This window comes from Ixodes scapularis, unplaced genomic scaffold (assembly GCF_016920785.2).
Source record: "Ixodes scapularis isolate PalLabHiFi unplaced genomic scaffold, ASM1692078v2 PGA_scaffold1__304_contigs__length_218370807, whole genome shotgun sequence".
NCBI lineage: Eukaryota > Metazoa > Arthropoda > Arachnida > Ixodida > Ixodidae > Ixodes > Ixodes scapularis.
Genome location: NW_024609846.1, coordinates 155,319,893 through 155,338,753, shown reverse-complemented (window position 1 = coordinate 155,338,753; position 18,861 = coordinate 155,319,893). Strand labels below are relative to the sequence as shown.

The following is an 18,861-nucleotide window of genomic DNA, read 5'->3' as shown; positions in this document are numbered from 1 at the left end:
TTCGGTTATACGGAGCCTGCTCTGTCCTATTGAGGTGTTGAGTAATTCCAGTGTTCATAAATTAAGGTCTCAGCGTTCATAAATCGCACCACGTGCTCTGCGAAAGTTAAGGTACCATTTAATATTTTCACCTATGTGTGATGTTGAATTTGATATTGATTTAGTTTTATTACTTATGATGGCCCGTTTCGTAAATGGCACAATTGCCTAGTTTTGGAAAACAAAAAAAATATATATTTTTGTCTACCGGTAATTCACAATTAAGACACGTGCCGAGTCAAGCTGAATATGCATGAGTTTATCTGTATTTGTTTTCTAAAAAGGAAAGCTCGATTTAATATTTAGAATGTTCCCTTCACATTCTTACCTCCAATGTCGTTGGTGACACGTTCCGCACTTTTATGGAGAGAACTGATACTTTGTTGGTCGTCGGGAATGGGGTTGCGCAACAACCATTTGCCGCAGACAAACCCGTAAAAATCTTGGCATGGGTCCACGGTGTTGTTAATGGCCGATAAGATTAGGTCCGCTGCAATAGAACATAACAAACACGATTCCAAGATCGAAAAGACTCAGTCGGCCGACGGGCTATTTTGGAGGCACCACATAAACGAAATGAATAAAACGTCTCTTGTAATGTTAAAAGAGTAGTACAACGAGTTTTGTAAGTTGACAATATGCTGCGTCAAATTAATCTTCGACGGTTATAACTTACAAGAAACGCGTTCGTTTTTCTCTCTACGCAGTGGCAATCACACACACACACACAAAAAAAGAGCAGCGTTGACCTCATTATTTGCAATCTGAACAAGAGGACACATGATCTGGGAATGAATGTATGACACAAAGGCTTATTATAGCCAACACGCGCCGGAGTTAGAAAAGCACAGGGCATGTGGTGAGCTCCAGGCATTGTTAGGATTCGGGTCTTCCCGTTACCGCAGCTATTTTACACAATCCACTAGCGGAATGCTCATTGAATGCTCTTCGTGAAAAAATCCCAGGACTGTGACAACAATGCGATCGCCGTTACCACTGCGTTATGCTTTGCGAAGGAGAGACTGAAGAAAAAAGTCCGCATTTATAATATTTGATATTATAACGTAACAAAGAAACTTTTCTTGTTGGTGGCGTTGAAGGAGAGTGTATTTGAGTCACTGTAGTGCCAGTAAGCTAGTGCAGAGTGAGAGACGTTTTAACTCAATATTGTTGTACTGGCCCTTTAATATTGCAAAAAAATGATTTTTTTTAAATACTTCGATGTGACACGTATGTAAAAAAAAATCCACAAAAAAAAAAAAAAAGTTAGAAAAATATTTATGCTGCGATACGCTCTAGGCTTCGCCCTCATAACGGTAACCCCGCCCATTACAACTGCATTGGCTTGGCTGCTCGGCCTAGCACGCACGAAAGCCTAAAGTCTCTCCGTCACGACGTCCTGTGCCGTCTGATACAGTTTGCCGTCTGATACCATCTGCTAGTCGTTCGAGCAGACGCGCGGCAGCGTAGGGTATCGTTTGCTATTAGAACACTCCCTACGACCGTCTGTAATGATCTGCAACGTCCGCAACACGCGCCAATAAAAGCGGCGCGTTAGCCTCCACCATCGCTTGCGTTTGTCTGCTAATCCGCCACCGTCTAAAACCGTCCATTCTCTCCCAAGACGCGACCATAAAAACGGCGTTCTAAAGTTCCATGAATCACGAGCCACGCTTCAATACGAGTGTATTGTAGCGTCTGTCGATGTGCAGTGAAAAACGACCCAAAAATCTACAAAATAAATATGCAGTGCTTTAGTGTTTGTGTTCTTGTTGTGGTCTTGCATAGCGCCCGCCAGCAAGGTGGATGAGCGTCATGACTGGAGTTGGGATTTTTGGTACATGTTCCGATTTCGAAAAGTGTGCCGATAACGGTACCAGTACATATCTATTAAGCAATTTCCATGTTGTCCCGAATTGTCCCGATTTTACGTTGAGCGTCCCGAAAGATTCAATATTGTCCCGATTGTCCCAATTTTTTTAAAGGAATGTCCAGTTACTAAACTTAAACGCCCATATAAAATGTGCCTGTCATTGAGAATATTTTTGTACCGGCAACGAGCCAGCGTGGCATTCTTGCGCCAACGGCTCTAACGGCCTTCAAGCCGTATGCACTGCCTTATATGAGCCGGCTGCCTTCCCCACCTTCTAAAGCGCTGGATGTTCTATACTACCGACTGATAGTGTCTCGCACACTCCTAATGGTTGTTGCTGACGAATCGCCTTAAATCAGCATGTCCACAGAGTCGCACGCGCTCTAATAAGTCTGCGATGACTTCCGGCGACGCGCCGCCGTTTCCGCGCGTGCTCCTCTTGGTATATCGTTGCTGGACGGCTCTGCAGAAAACATACTTTGTAAATTGTATGACAAAAAAAAATTGGGGCTCCAATCCACGTTGTGAAGCTGGTTGGTCAGCGAAGCTGTGGTATCACCTGCAACGATTGCCTACTGCACTATACAAAAGCCGCCGCCGTTCGCAGCACGCTGCGGCTGTTCGTGTTGCCGTTTTTTTTTCCCTTTGTGGCTCCTAGTATTTACTCTGCTCCTCGGGAGACCTTACTATGCTTGGCCTATTCATCGCGGTGCTGCAGCAACAATGAAATCGGTTTCTATACTCCGTTTCATCTTACGTTTAAGCGCAGCGGATGTTACGAGCCATCGGAGCCAATCGGAGGCCGTGTGAGTGTCACGTGACTTTAGAGAGGGGGCGCAGCGACGCGCGGAAAACGTATCACGGGCCACGCCCACAGAACGGGATTGGGCAAGATAGTTCGTAGGGGCGTAGCAAGATAGCTCGTAGATGCTGCGTTCGGACGTAAAATGAAACGGGGTAAAGGCGTGTTCTTCTTTTATATATGAAAGGCTAGTGACGTCACTTCCCACGTCGCAAGCTGCCGTCGCCGCGGCAGCTAATGACGTCAACCCCTTTCGAAGCAGCTGCAAACCTAATCTTTACCAGAACGCGTGAGAGGGTGTTCCTATGGTTCAAACGCGCCTTATCATCCATCATGTGGTTTTGATGCTTATTTTGTTGATGCTTGTTTTGTGGCTTTCTTTATTGAAACGGATACTGAGCTTTATGCTCTATGCCTGATTTCAAAAGAGATATGCTGTTTTGCATTCAATTGTTCCCCGGAAGTTTCTTGCTTACAACACCGACACGAAAATTTCCTTGTCTGGTAGGGGTATACACCTTCGCTGTAAAACTCTGACATAGAGTGGGCACGTTCACCAAAAGTTCCAAATGGCGTTTATGACTTTGATGCCAAACAAGCCCTCCGGTTTTTGCCGCTTGTCTTTGCGGAAGTGAAGTGTTCGTTCTCCTACTATAATAATTTGTTTGCAGAGAAAAGGCACACCCTAAGCAAACAAACACTGAAGACGTTCACCAATTCCCTCAACCTTAGAGAGTAGAGCGTGTGTTTTTAAATAATGAAACACATGAATAAATAAATATAATATTTCAACGCTAATAAACACTCTGATCGTACTCAGAGAAATGCACATCATACCGAAGAATGTCCCGATGTTTTGGCATTTCCTGTTCGAAGTTTCTCCAGATTTAAGCAGTCATTTCGTCCCTGAGATCCCAGCTCTAGTCATCACGCGCAATTAAAACGCGACCTAAAACTATTCGCTTTATTCAGCCAAGTTCACCACTCAGAAGTTCACGGATACAGGTCTTCCGAAGCAAAATGACTGAAACATGCCTGGACGAACCTGATGGGAGGCGAACACGCAATTGCATTTAGCCAATGATGTCTAGCAAAATTTTACTTGTGTAGGTTACTTCTCTGTACCAAAACCATGGTCGGAATCACGACGGTTGCACTCAAATCCCGAAAATAAACAAATCAAGCCTCATAAAGCAAATTAGCTGAAGTGGGACGCTATGCTTACGTGGTAATAAAACCTGAGACTCAGGAACACAGAAGGGGACGTCCCCTTCTGTGTTCCTGAGTCTCGGGTTTTATTACCATGAATCATCACCAGCTCGCTTGTTTGTTAAGTATTATTGCAGCTATGCTTACGTCAGTTCCGCTACGAAAACAAACATTCGAACGGCACTTCCAAAGGCGTGTGGTTGCGATGCTTGTTTGCTGCAAACTACGTCGGTTAAGGTCTTCATCTGAACATCTCGGCGAACGTGAAACAACTCGCACTCATAAAGATAGATCAACTCAACTAGTTAGATGATGTAGGAAACTTCTCATCCGGAAACACCGGTAGCCATGTTTGTTATCATTCGAAACCAGAATGGAGAAGACGATCTCGGGATATTTTATAAAACAACAGTGATAATTTATGTTGTTTGTTTCTGAAATATAGAAGTATATCGAATGAAAGACTACCACAGCAGAGAGACACAATTTTACAAGAAAACATTTCACACGCCAATCATCTCTCCAACCAATGAGAGCCTAGATACAGAGCGTAGCCAGCCTGCCCGCCTACTATATAAGTTACACTATGTCTATCGGCTTCTCTCCAAGAGGTGTTCAGGCTAATGTTCCATCTCATGGCATGCCTGTAGAAAGCCTGTATTCCAGAGAGGGTCCAACTGCTCGATTAAGGCTACGTAGTCTATGAGCAGCGTTGCCAATACGAGCTTCGTGGAGGTCTAGAAAGCTTTGATCGTCTTCAAACGTCTCCGCCTCCCGTCTGTTTTCCTCCTCGGCACGCGAAAGCGCGGAGCATGTGCACTTGCGACCAAGATCCGGAGGATTCGTCTGCCATTGAATTGAAAACGCTCCCCATGGTCTGAGAGAGACCCTCCTTTCAATACGGGCTCTCTACATGCATGTACGGGTAGGTAGCGCCGCAACGCGGCCGTTTATTTTTATTTTTCTAGCGCCTAATATTTACATTATTATTGAATATTAATGGTATATTTAAATCTCTCTCTCTATATATGTGTATGTATGTATGTATGTATGTGTGTGTGTGCTTGGCGTGCGTGCGCGCGCGCGTATGTGTGTGTGTGTGTGTGTGTGTGTGTGTGTGTGTGTGTGTGTGTGTGTGTGTGTGTGTTTCCTTCAACAACACGTGTAGCGCTCTTTTGAGAGTGACCACCTCGATTCAAAAGAGAGTCGGTGAGACAAAATGCCGGAACTAGCGAAACCAAAGCAAGAATGGCTAGCTGGTGCTTGTGCATCGCGAACGGGGCGAAAGCTTTGTGTTCTGCTCCGGCTGGAATTTGGTGTTTTGACACTGTTTTGACGGTTATCGAGAACCGCACGCTCAGAAATAGCTGGTGCCAACTCGTCTGCGGGTGAATGATAAAAAGAAAGAATAGAAATAATGCTCCGATGAAAACAACGAACTATACAGAGATTTAGTACGTGATTGATGTTTGGGGCAACATCATGGAGTGTCCTACGGAGGGGGTGGTTGGCTTCTTTAGACGGGAGGTTTTCTGACCGCCTAGCTGGCTCCACCCCACGGAAGCCACACCCTACTATTTGCTCTCTCCGTTCCCCTTGGTACTGCTCGGAGCCGACAGGAAATGTGTAACATATTGGAAGCGCTGAGCTAGCTAAACACCTTGAGCAGAGCTAACTGCACCAGTGGCGTAGGCAGGAAATGTTTTTTGGAGGGTTACTGAAGTGCCTATTTTTTTCGGGGGGTGGGGGGGGGGGGGTGTTGAGGTGCCTGCGATATTCATGACTTGGCGGGGGGAGGGGACGGGGGGGGGGGGCAAAATACATGTGTATTTTGCCATCGATCGGCTGGATTTAGGGGGGAGGGTTGAAGCCTCATAAGTTCCTCCCCCCCCCCCTTTTTATGCTCTTCTGAGTCCTCCACCTAATAGACCCTACCGAAATTGTGAAATGACGCATAGATTATGAGGAGCCGCCATTAGTTGGTCTCATCAGTTCCGTCGGGAAGCCCGTGATTGGTTCCGAGTTTGGGCCGAGCACTGACGCAGCACTCGTATGGGATGCGTTTCGATCCGAGTACACTCCTAATCCTAAAGAAGCGCTCGCGTCCAATGCGTGCTCATTGTGCATGACCAATTAATGGCGGCCGCACATAATCTATGCACCGTTTCGAAAATTTTGATATGTGTCTATTGCGACCGGCAACGTAAATATTGCGGCCAAAAATGTTTCGTGCAAGTTATTTTGTTGGGTTTAACTTTGTTTTTAATAAAGAATATTCTTTATTTCAGTTTTTGTTTAAATGACGAGGACGAAGTTCTTTGTATTAATATTAATTGGGCCAACTATTCTAATAGTTCAGAATGAGTCAATGACAAGACACTGAAAAATACACATGAACATGCCCATAACCTACGAATAGTTTATGATACCATTACCTTCATGTTGGCACACGTCTGTGTCGCACACATTTTTACGTGGCTTCTCCACTTGAGGAAGTGACTTCGGTACTAGAATAAAAGAAGATATTCTTTGATCAGTCAGCACACTTTCAGCAGGCGTGAATTAACACGGATGTAGCATTTTCCGAAAATTTACGAAGCGATCGCTCGCTTCTCCCAGTGACTAGAGAGCGGTCCCACGCTTCAAGCCTAATTAGATGTGTCACAATTACCTAGGTACCATCTGTAAGCGGAAAGTGGCAGCACGACGGCTAAAAACAGTTAATACTTTTGAAATATATATAAAAATAAGCGGCCGTGTTCACATTTACGCCTGAACAAATCCACTGCAGAGATGATAAAATGCTCAATGTGCCCATTTTTCTTCCAGCAAGGCCTTTTTATTTTCAGAATTAGAGCGCGTTGGTAAAATTACGGGGATAAATGAAAGCAAAATGAAGGCAAAAAGGACGAAAACTGGACGAAAATAGGACAGGAAAGGACAGCAGTTGGAAATATGTTTTGTCCTCTCCTCGTCCTTTTTGCCGTTCATGTTGCTGTCCTTTATCCCCTTCTTTTCAGCACGTCCCCCTTTACTACCTTGAAGTACAAGGATGTGCTGCTTCCGGCATACCGCTTTTGCTGAGGTTTGTGGGAATGAGTCACGGGACCGCTCTCGCTCGTGCGATTATCATATCTAAGTTTCAAGCCCACCATATCTAAGCGCGTAGCCCTGTTCTCTTGACTCATTTTTGTTTTTATTAACGTTGATTTTACCATGAACGCTATACCAGCATACCCAACTTTCCATTCACGTATTAAGGCTTTCATACAGGTTAGCACAATATGCGTGGCAAGCATTTCCCCTTAGATACAGGATTAAAAAAGAACAAAGCGTCTTGGAGGTACCGAAAATGCAACTTTGGAACTTTGTCTCAATGGATTCCCATCTGAATATACATCTGCGTGAAATTGATTTGTCTGAGAATTAGCTTATTGGTGCCCTAAAAATGCGTAAAAAAACGTTGTGAAGAGTCGACGTGCTTTCTTTCCCCGCCCCCCCCCCCCCCCCCCCCAAACAACAAAACATAAACAAGAAGTTTTTTTTATATATATTGGAAACAATGGTTCTCCGGCACCTTCGAAATAAGCAAGTGGAACCTAATAAACACATTTTAAAATGTCAGACAAGTCACCATAAAATATCTACGCCGAGATGCTAGCCGTTTCAACAAGGTTGAACGCTTCTCAACGACCGAATGCGTTTGGTTCTGGAGCAGTGCCAGGTCTTGAAAAATTGTTTCTGACGCAAGCTGCGACTTTTGTACAGCCAGGTATCTATATACCGTGACTAAATTAGCGAGAAAAAGCAACCCGGCATTCGATCAAGGGAAATTTAAAGGAAATTTAAAAATTTCTTTAGATGCGGGTATTCTTTTCCCTGTTGTGACTTTCCCCTAGGATTCCTTTGAGCCAAAGGTGAGCTGTACATTGAAAAAAAGTTTCTGGAAACGATTTTTATTGAGGTTTTCAGAAGTTATCTTGAGTGCAATGTACCCTAATAAGCGTAGGGTGCAGGTTTTATGCAGAGTTTGTTTTGAAATACGTTTTATTTTAGCATGGTAATCGTCATCTCACGATGAATTTTTCGAAGCTGAGAAAGATTCATAGGTTAGATTTTGCCAGAGAACTGGAAATTTATTTCCTTTGAGCAGTTTAAAAAATGTTAACTTATTCTTAGAGAGAAATAAATACTGATAAAGACAAAGTCGAATGACTCGAGAGGCCGAGGAGCGGGTGCGGCAAAATACCCGAGAGGCAGAGGAGCGAAGAGATCGAGAAATAGACGCGGCTCGTCAGACCGCAGAACAAGAAAGGCAAGCGGACCTTAAATTAAAAAAAAACAAAAAAACTAACTGTTAAGAGATGCGAAATAGAGAGTGTGGCATCAGGCACGAATGTTATTCATGATGGCGGCGGCATTGGGTTCTTTCAGATGAGTGAGGTAATGCAGCCATTTAAAATTAAAAACGTCATTGATTTTTTTTTTTTTTTTTTAAATTTTGATTGAGTTTGCAAACATGTCTTTTTGAAAGGAGTCCTGGCCCTTTCGTCCTCTAGTACTGTTTCCTTGAAAAGTTTCAGAAGGTATTGCTAGTCTCACAAATGAGCAATTTTGATACTGTGATCGTGCGAAGGCGAGGCTGCTTATAAGTTACAGATTTTTCGCAGAGCCCTTCGAGATGAAGTTCAGAAATAGATAAAAAAAAAACGCCAAGGCAGTCAGTCCTATGCTGACTTCCTTTACACGTTCCGAGTCAACATGGTGGAATAGCAGTTAACGTGTTACGCAACGCTCTTAAGGTTTGGCGCTGACCGACGATCATATTAGGTGGTTGATGAGAAAGCGCTGTCGTTTGGAAACATTTTAATAATGATAATTATATTCTCAACATTATGTAGAATACTAATTTTTGATAATAAAATTTGTGAGGGGCATAGCAGGAACTAACCGAAGGCATGGCGGCTGTTTGGGGTTAGAGTCTGGGATATGCGTCCCCTGCGGTCTCGGTCTCTGTTCTTTCACTTGTACGGGGTGCCCGTCAGCGTTCCTAAGTTCTTTTCATCAGCCAGTTAGTTGCAGAACCCAGGGATCCTGGGTTCAATTCCCACCTCTGCCCACTTCGATCCGGATGAGCATCGTACCGGCGTGCGGTCATATATCACTACTGCGTTATGCACGTTAGAGACCCCAGGCTAGAGGTTCTACTGCACTGGCTACATTTCTTATCTACAGCTGAGAGACATGTCGCCTTTTGAGACAGACTAACTTCAGGTTGTAGAAACACACCCGCAAAACATTTTTTTTTATTAGCCTGTTGAAAGTTTGTACTGCTGAAAGAGTCCATCCTGCCACCGGGAAAGTTGTGGCGTTCCTAAACCCGGCGAGACCGTACTCCAACTACGGCACGCTTACAGAGCCGATCCGCAACATCATCGCTCCACGGAGACCCTCTCGAACACGCGGAATCAAGGATTTTGAATATCTGCCGAAGTAACCTACGTCAAATGGGTCTTAGTCTTCATCTTTCTCTGACGTCGAGAGAAGCTGCTGCTACGAAGACATAAACCTCTGAGCCAGTGACAGGGGTCGTTGGACCTCATTTTCATCGATGCCTACAGTCAGCTCGAATCACACACGGATCCCGCCGGTGACGCAATATCGCAAGACGAAGCCATGTGCTGTCGCAGCGATGGTGAGCTGCGAGAGCACACCGTGGCTGCAACACTCGGGAAACTACGGTAGCATTGACAACGTATCAAAGAATCTTTGACGCGGAGATTTTGTTTATAGGTACATTGTCCTTATGACGCCAGTCATGTGACCAGAAAATCCTTATTGCGGGGATTTTAGCCGCCGGGGAGAGATACACGCATCACCAGAAACCGTACCGCCCCTGGAGCAGAAATGAACTCGTGCCATCGTTGTGGCAGCTATTTCATGCCCCGCCAGAAGCCCTTGTTGTGACAATTACGCCTGGACGACTGCTCACAACTTCAGGCATGTACGTGTTTTAAATGCGTTAGAATTTTAAGTGCTACTGACTATGTCGAAACGCTATCACCAACACACATACAGTAAGAGAAATCTTGCAGCCCCTGATGTGCTTGCACTGGGAATTCTTTATGCGCCAGTTAATTTATTTGGTCTACAGCAGCTGAATAACTTGGGATTTTTGAAAAAGCAAGGAATGTTAATCGCAGCGAACGTGAATAGCACACGACCACAATTTCTTCTCGCGTTCGATCTCACTTGCCCCCAACAGTCGGTTCGTACCAGAGGATCCACTTATTCTTTTAGGTTTGTTAGAAGACGTTGTACGGTATTTTCCTGTTTATTTGCCTCTCCGAATGACACTTTGTAGTAGGCAAGACCCGTTCTTCGCTAGCGCTAGCAAGCGAACCATGTGCGGACGGTTTGTGAACTCGCTCCGGTAGAAGAAAGCTATTACTCGCTCTCGCGGTGATGAAAATCGGACCCCGGAGGAAGGCGAACTAAGCAGCCAGGAACATCACCGCAGCAGATGAAATTTTGCTTTGTTCCCAGCAGATCAACATCGCATCACTGACCACTCATCATCCCTACCGTCACGAGCAGTGCAGCCGCCACCCCTGCTTCCGGCAACGCCAATATTCGGCATCAATCATCAAAACCAAGACAACATTGGCTGTCCCGGGCATAGTGAGGCGATCTAAGCAGCGAGTAACATCACTGCAGCAGCTGATATTTTTTTTCGCTCCCAACAGGTATGTTAAGTACGTTAAGCCGTTTATTTTCTACAAATACGCTTTCTCAGCTGCTTAGATATCCTCCGTAGTTGTCTGTGCTGTCGTGCAATATGCCTACCAATCAAGAGCTGGCAAGAGGAATTCAGGACTTAAAAGGAAACTACGCCGATTTTTCGAGCTACCTAATCCAAAGGCATCATCTGAATGTGGATGGCTTCCTGATTCCAAAATGCTATCTTGTTCTCCCAGATGCACTCTAGTCAATTAAAAAAGTGATATTTTGTTTGCTGCCGAAACCGAAACATTGTACTCTCTAGTTTTTCCCCAGTTTTCCCCGCCACCCAAGCTTGACGTCACCGGTGGGCAGCTAGGCGCGGCCGGCAATCGGGTACGCTTGCGCCCGCCTTTCTCGCGTGTAACTGCGAGAAAACCTTGGCGTTCGTGGTATTTGATGTGGATAATAATCGATATTTGCACAAAGTAGGACCGTGGCCTACGTGCTTAACCATGAGGAAGTAAAAAAATAAAGGTGAAACGGGAGCAATTGTAATTTTGATAAAACCCTTTTTGCAGCTCGGTACGCTGAAGCCGCGACTAGCTAGTTTCCTGAAATCGCTTGTAAATCCAGTCTCTTTTTATTAGAAGATGGTTGGTGAAGAAAGTTTGAAGAGTCATTTAATAAATTTTCTGACAAATTGCCAAAGCACCACGGAAAATGCTCAGACTAGGCGTACAGGTGCCCCACACGTTCGTATAACCTGAAGGAACGTGCCATTTGTTTTAGATTTTCTTTAGACAAGTTACTGTTGCAGGCGCCAGCACGTGTAACTACTCTTGTGGCATTAATATGCTCCTTGGTGCTTAAGTAATTTAGCAAAAGATCTATACACCATTTCTGAAAAGCGGTTCTGGTCAATGCCATTTTCACCGTTCGTGCGTGTGGTGCGTATACTTTGCTCGCCTTTTAAAGCGACGAACATGTGCGTGCTGGGCTGGGACCCAACAGAATGTAGACTGCGATTCTCGTAAACAATGAAATGTATACCATGGAATGAACTGCATTCGTGTTGATCAGATGGCAGGTTACTGGTCATGAAGGTCGTGTTGAAATGGCAATTAAAAGAAGTGCGTAAACACCAAGCCAAACATCAAATTGCAATGGAACGCGTATAAAATACACAAATACACTGTTCATCTTCAAATAAAGAATATTTGCTTGAAGATACAACAGTTCGTAAGGTACAGAAAGACGTCATAAAACTTTTAATTCAGAATGAGTTACCAAAAGTTACTATCAATAGTGTACGCGTATTTTGTTTGTGTACTTTTGGAGTAGTATGCAACGAGTTCAAACGCCCACCCACAAGAGCACATGGGACGGGAGTAATTTTATATAAGATTTTTTTTAAATTAAGTTTTGGTTTAGCACAGTGTTTCATCAGCTATAAATTTGCATGCCTCCCCTCAACGAAATTAATACCTTCATGATTTAAAAAAAGAGCTTTTCTGCCCTATAAAACATTTTTCCTAAATAGAATAAATTCGACGTTTTCAACACTTCTTCTGCAGAGAATATTGCGCGCCAACCATTTGACAAACCAGGCAAAGGCTCTATGGTATATTAATGGAGCTCAACACCTGCACCATAAAGCTCTGTAATAGCAGGCAGGAATAGCAATATGTCGAAAGTCTTCTCCAAATTCAGACTTAAACTCTGTTTAGACGTTTCACTTTTCGTCTTTAACATATCGGCCTCGCGAGTGGAACTCCGAGAGTAGCCCGCGCTAGATTCAACGTCTGAAACAAATATAGTGTTTATAAAAAAAAAAAAAAAAAAACTCAAATAATTGCGAACAACAAATGTTACTGTGCAAAATGTCGACCATAGCGCTAGATTGTGTACTATTTCTCTCGATATTATTAGCGCTCTTTTTTTGGTCACAGCCGGCTTGAGTTTGCGCTGGGCGCTCTTGAAGCTGTTCCAGCTGCTGAAGGATACTCAACTCGCAGCGCGTGGCTATAAAGTATTCCGAGCGTAAATGAAAATGTTTCACATGACACTAGTTCTTTCGGCACACAGCTCGCGCAAAAGCACCTTGACGTGGCTGGCCTCCATTGCCTGCCGGGGAACGAATTTTTTTTCTTTCACGAAAACAATTGTAAAAAGGAAGCTTTTTCCCGACACTGTTCCTACAATATATCGCGGAGCACAGATTGCTACCCAATGCAAAGAAACTTTCAACCTTGAAGCTGCGAAAAAAATAATCTCGATCCTTGGCGCCCGGAAAGCCACTTCGCGGCTGCCCGAGTCGCTCGTCTGCCTGCCCACCGCTGACGCACGCGGGTAGAGAAAAGTTGGGATTTTTCATTGTTGCCAGTAGAGAGTCCCCCCCTGGAACCCTCGCGGCTGGCGTAGCTTGAAAATTCAATAACTTCACGCCAAAGTTTTATTTTATTAAATATTTTGGCTATAAGTTAAAAAAGGGGTATTGACGCGGTCTGCCGATTCTCAGCCAGATCGAAGTCTACCAGAAGATCGGCAGAGTTCCCCTTGAATAAATATTTAACTAAAATATCAGAATGTTGGATTTTTATAAAAAAAAAGCCAGGAAAACAGCTTTGAAGCAGCAAACTATGAACATTTCTGCACACCGGGGAACAAAGTTCACGCTGCGCAAAAATAGTTTGAAGGCTCGTTTAGATATCTGCAACGAGCGCGTTAGCTACGACTGCGTCTATTGTGACCAGAGCGACCCGTACGACCGCTGTGCGCCGCGGGTACACACTCCTGCAAGCCCTGCAGCAAGCCCAGCAGGTCATCAGCACAGCTGCGCTTCTCCTATTTCAGCTATTTCCTTGGTGCCTGTAAAAAGAAGGGGACGCTTTGCCACTGACAGGTGTTACAAACAATGGACAGAGAGTTTTTATACCCTCAAGTTTTATTAATTTTTATGTTTCCAGGATAGGCTCTCAAAACCGAGTGGATGAAAAAAAAAGAAAAAAAAAAAAGATGCGGTTCGCCGTTTTGGACGATGGCGACTCTAACACACGACTATAGCAATAGTGCAAATTTCGCCACACAATTTTTCTACGATTACAGGAAACCATGTAATTTTAGCAGTGATATAGCAACGCAGAGGTATGATTTAGTGATCATATAGACGCTCGGAGCGTTCAAGAATGCTAAAACTACTCATTTTCTCGGGTGATGAAAAAGCATGAAAATTCGTATCCTTCATACAAGCCTTTAAGTACAGTAGGCACCAGCAACACCTTGAACTTGAGGCCACGCATGTAGTTCGAAAAATATGAAATCCGGGCGATGTTCGAGGGCACATACTAAAAAAAGGACCACTGTACCAACACCTCTTAGACAGCAAAACCTGCGCGTTACGTCACATGACGTCACGTCCGGGGTCCCGCAATGGCACTGATTGGCTGCGAGTGCCGCGTCAGCGCTAGCCGTGGGGCTCGTTTCCTATCATAGTCCCGCGCGAACGCTGACGCGACACTCGCATCAAATCAGCGCCCGTGCGGGACCCCCGAACGTGACGTCATGTGATGTAACGCGCAGGCTTTAAAGCTGTCTTGGAGGTGTTGACTGCACTCGAGGTAAACAAACACGACAGCACGAGCGTTTCTGCTGTCTTTCTCGAGGATGCCGCCACGACATTGCCGCACCTGTGAATGGATCTATTATTCTAGGACTTGCTGGTTTATGATCACAACGCACCACGGGAATTTACAGTCAAGAATAGTGCTCTATGCGGAACTATAGGGAGTATTCACTGGACGCCATATTTGGGGGTACTGTTTAGAGCGCATGCTCAAAACGAGCTCACATCAATAGGCTGATAAGACCGGCACTCTTGATGGTGTGGAATGCACGTCGCAAAAGAACAGTGGAGCATTCGCGCACACAGCTATGGCCGCTTGTGAATACTCCCTATTAAAGCTCCTTAATGTTTCAAATGTAGCACATGATGCGCCGATGCACGATGCACGTGCAACGTGCAGCCCTTGAGAAGATCATGGCGGCAGAGCACAGCGCCGAGCTTGATTTCAGACGCCACGTTCTTCCCAGAAGTGACGCGCGGCGTGTCTCGAGCATTTCCACAACAATGAATGTCGTCACGTTTCTCAGGACAGAGGGGCTTTAGGAACTGTGAGCTCTCACCACGCCGACCACATCGACGATTGCCACCGACGCCATGTTTTTCAGCAGATGCCACGACCGGCATGCAACGCGCGCGGCCAAACTCTCCTCGACCTAAGACTGGTCTGTCGTTGTGGTCGCTCTGCGTTTTCCCAAACGTAGGGAAAACTTTCAGCACGCATGAACTTCTCGCGTCGTGAACAAATAGGAACAAAACAGCCGTTTCTAGCTTCGTTGCCAAGGAAACTAGTCGTTCGAACCGGTTGCAATTGTTCGTAGTCGTAGCGGTCGCTCTGAACGCAAGTGTGTGAACGTGCCTTTACCTTTATGAGCAAAGATGTCAAAGAACTAAAATCAAAGTGCGGAAGCCTGATAAAGGACAACACTCAATAAAAGAGAACAGTCAACAGTTGGTAACGAACAACAGATTTCTTAAAAACACAAATGGCTCAACTGGAACAGTAGTCACGTCCAAACAACGTCGAGATCAGCGGAGTGACCATCGCCCGAGCTAAAATTTCGGAGGGCTTCTAAATAACGTTAGAATTCATTAACTCTCCAATCGCTCAGATAGACATTTACACTTTCCATCGCCCCCCCCCCCCTTTCCTCCTAAGATATCGGAACATCACGAGGGATGTTCTGACGAGCCGCAAAAGACGACTCGTGCGGCTCGTACGAGCTCCGGTGCCGCACGTGCGAGCACAAGGAAAAGGAATAAAAATAAAAATAAAAAGTAAGTTCTGCATGGAATCTCGGAGGTTGACGTGTGTTTCCTGAGCCTATTTTTCTTGACGATCACAACAAATCGTCACATATGGCGTGCGAACGGGGACCCGGGTGTTCAAAAAATTCACGCTAACAGCCTATGTGGGGACGGCACTCACTTCGAGCAGGTCTTCACCAACCACTGTCGCCTGGACGGCCAAGGTTTCAAGGTAACTCTAAGATGGCCCAACGTTTAATCGAAGCTTTCCGAAGGCTGGATGACGACGCAAGAGACGCCGCATATTAATCACTCGTCAGCGACACGGAGATCATGAAAGCCGAGGTGGATCAGCTACGCCTACAGCTAACAGAGCTCAAGAACGCGACCTCTGCGCAATCGATCGACCGGCTGGAGGACATATCGCGTCCTTGCGACGTCGCCACCAACAGACAGATACAGGCAACAGAGAATTTGATCTGCGGACTGCTGGCACCTGTCGTGGATCGTCTTGATCAGCTCGAGGCAAATATAAGGACGACATCGTCGGCAGAATCGCTGTGCAGCGCGATCTGTATCGAGGACGTTTCGGAGAGCAAGTCCGCCAAGAAAAGAAGGCCCAAGGCACACAGGAAAAAAAGCTCCTGTTCAAGCTGAGTCAGCCGCAGACACTGCAGTCACATCAGACCGGCCGACAAAGTCGCTGACCAACGTGGCTGTGAGCTTGGTTCCTCAGCTAGGCAAGGATATCATAGCCTGTTTTCACCAGATGGATTTCTGGACACAGACATTTAAAGTGGCACCAAGTGAGGCCATTCCGTTGATTGTATCCAAGCTGCCATCAAAGGACTTCGTTTGGTAAGGTACCACCTGAAGACAATCAAGAAAATGACGTGGGAGCCAATCAAGACCGCTTTCCGTCGTCGTTACAACCTGGACAGGTTGTAACGACGACAGTTGCAGCGAAATAGATGATGTTCGGCGCAAGTCAGCTTTCGGCAGAGTCCTGCACAGACTTCACCTTCCGCAAGCTGGAGCTGATCGACGAGTGCAACTACCCGGAGACGGAGGCGGAGAAATGCAGGGTTATCCTGGCAACACGTTCTGACAAACCACGAAAGCACTACTTCGATTGACTCTTTGCTTCGTTGGATGAGTTGCTGGACTCATTCCTCCGCTTCGACCAGGTAGTCTTCAGCCAACCAAAGACACCGGCATTGACGGTAGCTGCAGAGCTAGCTCAAGCCGCGATGGTAACTGTAGCGTTCCTAGCTGTCCTCACCGCGTTCGGGTCAAGTAACAGGTCAAAACAGTCGAGAAACGTAACTAAACATATTACTTAACTGCAAGAGTCTAAATATGGGACCGGCGCTAGTTAGCTCCCTAGCTCGTGGATGCCGTCGTTCCTTCTGTGCTCGGGCCCCCCGTTTCTCTCGTGCCCGAGTTGGTTCTTCTTCTTCTTCTTCTTTTCCTAACTGATAGCCTCTCGGTTTTTTTAGTGTTCGTAAACTTCAGATGAACACGCTTGGTAAAAACCTCTGGCGGCCAGTATATACAGCGCCAAAAAAAATGACAGGACAAAGACGAGAGTAAACAGGACGAGCCGCACTCGCAACTAAAGTTTATTTAGGAAAAAACACTTAATATATAGGCCGTTAAAAACGCCTATTCATCCCATCAATCCAGAAGACCTCTTGATAAAATCAAGCCCTTTCCCTGAGAGGGCAAGGGAAGCCTCGCTAACGCATTCATCTCCCTTTGTTCTAATCTCAAACGCCTCGTGCACTTCTCGGCATATTTTATCTTTATATTTCGCCAGAACCTTGACATCATGCAAAACTGGTTAGCACGGGCAGCGACTACAATGAATAGCTATATTCCCAAACGGGCTTGCTCTCATAGCTGCCGCATGCTCCCGTGCACGATCACTGACACGTCTGCCAGTCTGGCCGATGTACACGGAGCCGTAAGTCAGCGGACTTTCGTAAACCACTCCGACGGCACACTCAGCATATTTGGTTTTGTGTTTCGTGCCGCACTGTTTCATGACTGTCTGAATATTATTGATTCTACGGCACAGGCGAGCCATCTTTTCCGGAGCTGAAAATACTACGGGTACTCTAAACCGCTGTGCAACTTTCTTTAAATTATGGGGCATGGCATGCAAGTACGGAATAATTACCGGTCTTGTTTTTGGCTTCTCTCTTGCCCTATTAGTTGCCCCTTTGAATTTTTTTAACAATCTTTCCGCAACCTCAGTCAGGCATCCTTGTGGGAAACCTGCCTTCTGCAGGCGTGAAATCTGTAGATTAAAGCTGTGTCTTGTACACAATGTTCACAAGATCGTTTTAGGGCCATCTCCAAACACGTGCTAGCAATGCCCCTTTTTACTAATTTTGAATGGGCAGACTCGTACGGCAGGATGCGTTTCTTAGATCTTGGCTCGTACGCCCAGCATATGTGGCTCTCCAGAAAGCGTAGTTTTAGGTCAAGAAACTGTAGTGTCCCTTCTACCGGCTCCTCGTGCGTAAACCTCAGACCTCCAGAACACGAGGAAAACACATCGGGCATCTGGGTTACAACGCCATCCAGCGATCGCTCTACCCATTCAAAATATAACATATGTTGGGCGTACGAGCCAAGATCTAAGAAACGCATCCTGCCGTACGAGTCTGCCCATTCAAGATTAGTAAAAAGGGGCATTGCTAGCACGTGTTCGGAGATGGCCCTAAAACGATCTTGTGCACATTCTGTGCAAGACAGCTTTAATCTACAGATTTCACGCCTGCAGAAGGGAGGTTTCCCACAAGGATGTCTGGCTGAGGTTGCGGAAGGATTGTTAAAAAAAATTCAAAGGGGCAACTAATCGGGCAAGAGAGAAGCCAAAAACAAGACCGGTAATTATTCCGTACTTGCATGCCATGTCCCATAATTTAAAGAAAGTTGCACAGCGGTTTAGAGTACCCGTAGTATTTTCAGCTCCAAAAAAGATGGCACGCTTGTGCCGTAGAATCAATAACCCTCAGACAGACAAGAAGCAGTGCGGCACAAAACACAAAACCAAATATGCTGAGTGTGCCGTCGGAGTGGTTTACGAAATTCCGCTGACTTGCGGCTCCGTGTACATCGGCCAGACTGGCAGATGTGTCAATGATCGTGCACGGGAACATGCGGCAGCTATGAGAGCAAGCCCGTCTGGCAATATAGCTGTTCATTGTAGTCGCTGCCTGTGCTCACCAGTTTTTGCATGATGTGAAGGTTCTGGCGAAATATAAAGATAAAATATGCCGAGAAGTGCACGAGGCGTTTGAGGTTAGAACAAAGGGAGATGAATGCGTTAGCGAGCCT

At 45.6% G+C, this 18,861-nt stretch overlaps 1 protein-coding gene across 1 annotated transcript in view; it reads right to left on the bottom strand.

Annotated features, from left to right (window-relative positions):
* The window catches only part of LOC115310062 (neprilysin-2-like), a 56,824-nt gene that overhangs the window by 653 nt on the left and 37,310 nt on the right, over positions 1–18,861 (bottom strand). The window contains exons 3-4 of the mRNA XM_042290386.1: positions 6,359–6,409; positions 368–529 (exon numbers count right to left, since the gene is read on the bottom strand). Coding sequence (XP_042146320.1) covers positions 368–529; positions 6,359–6,409 — 213 coding nt within the window. The remainder of the gene's footprint in view (positions 1–367; positions 530–6,358; positions 6,410–18,861) is intronic.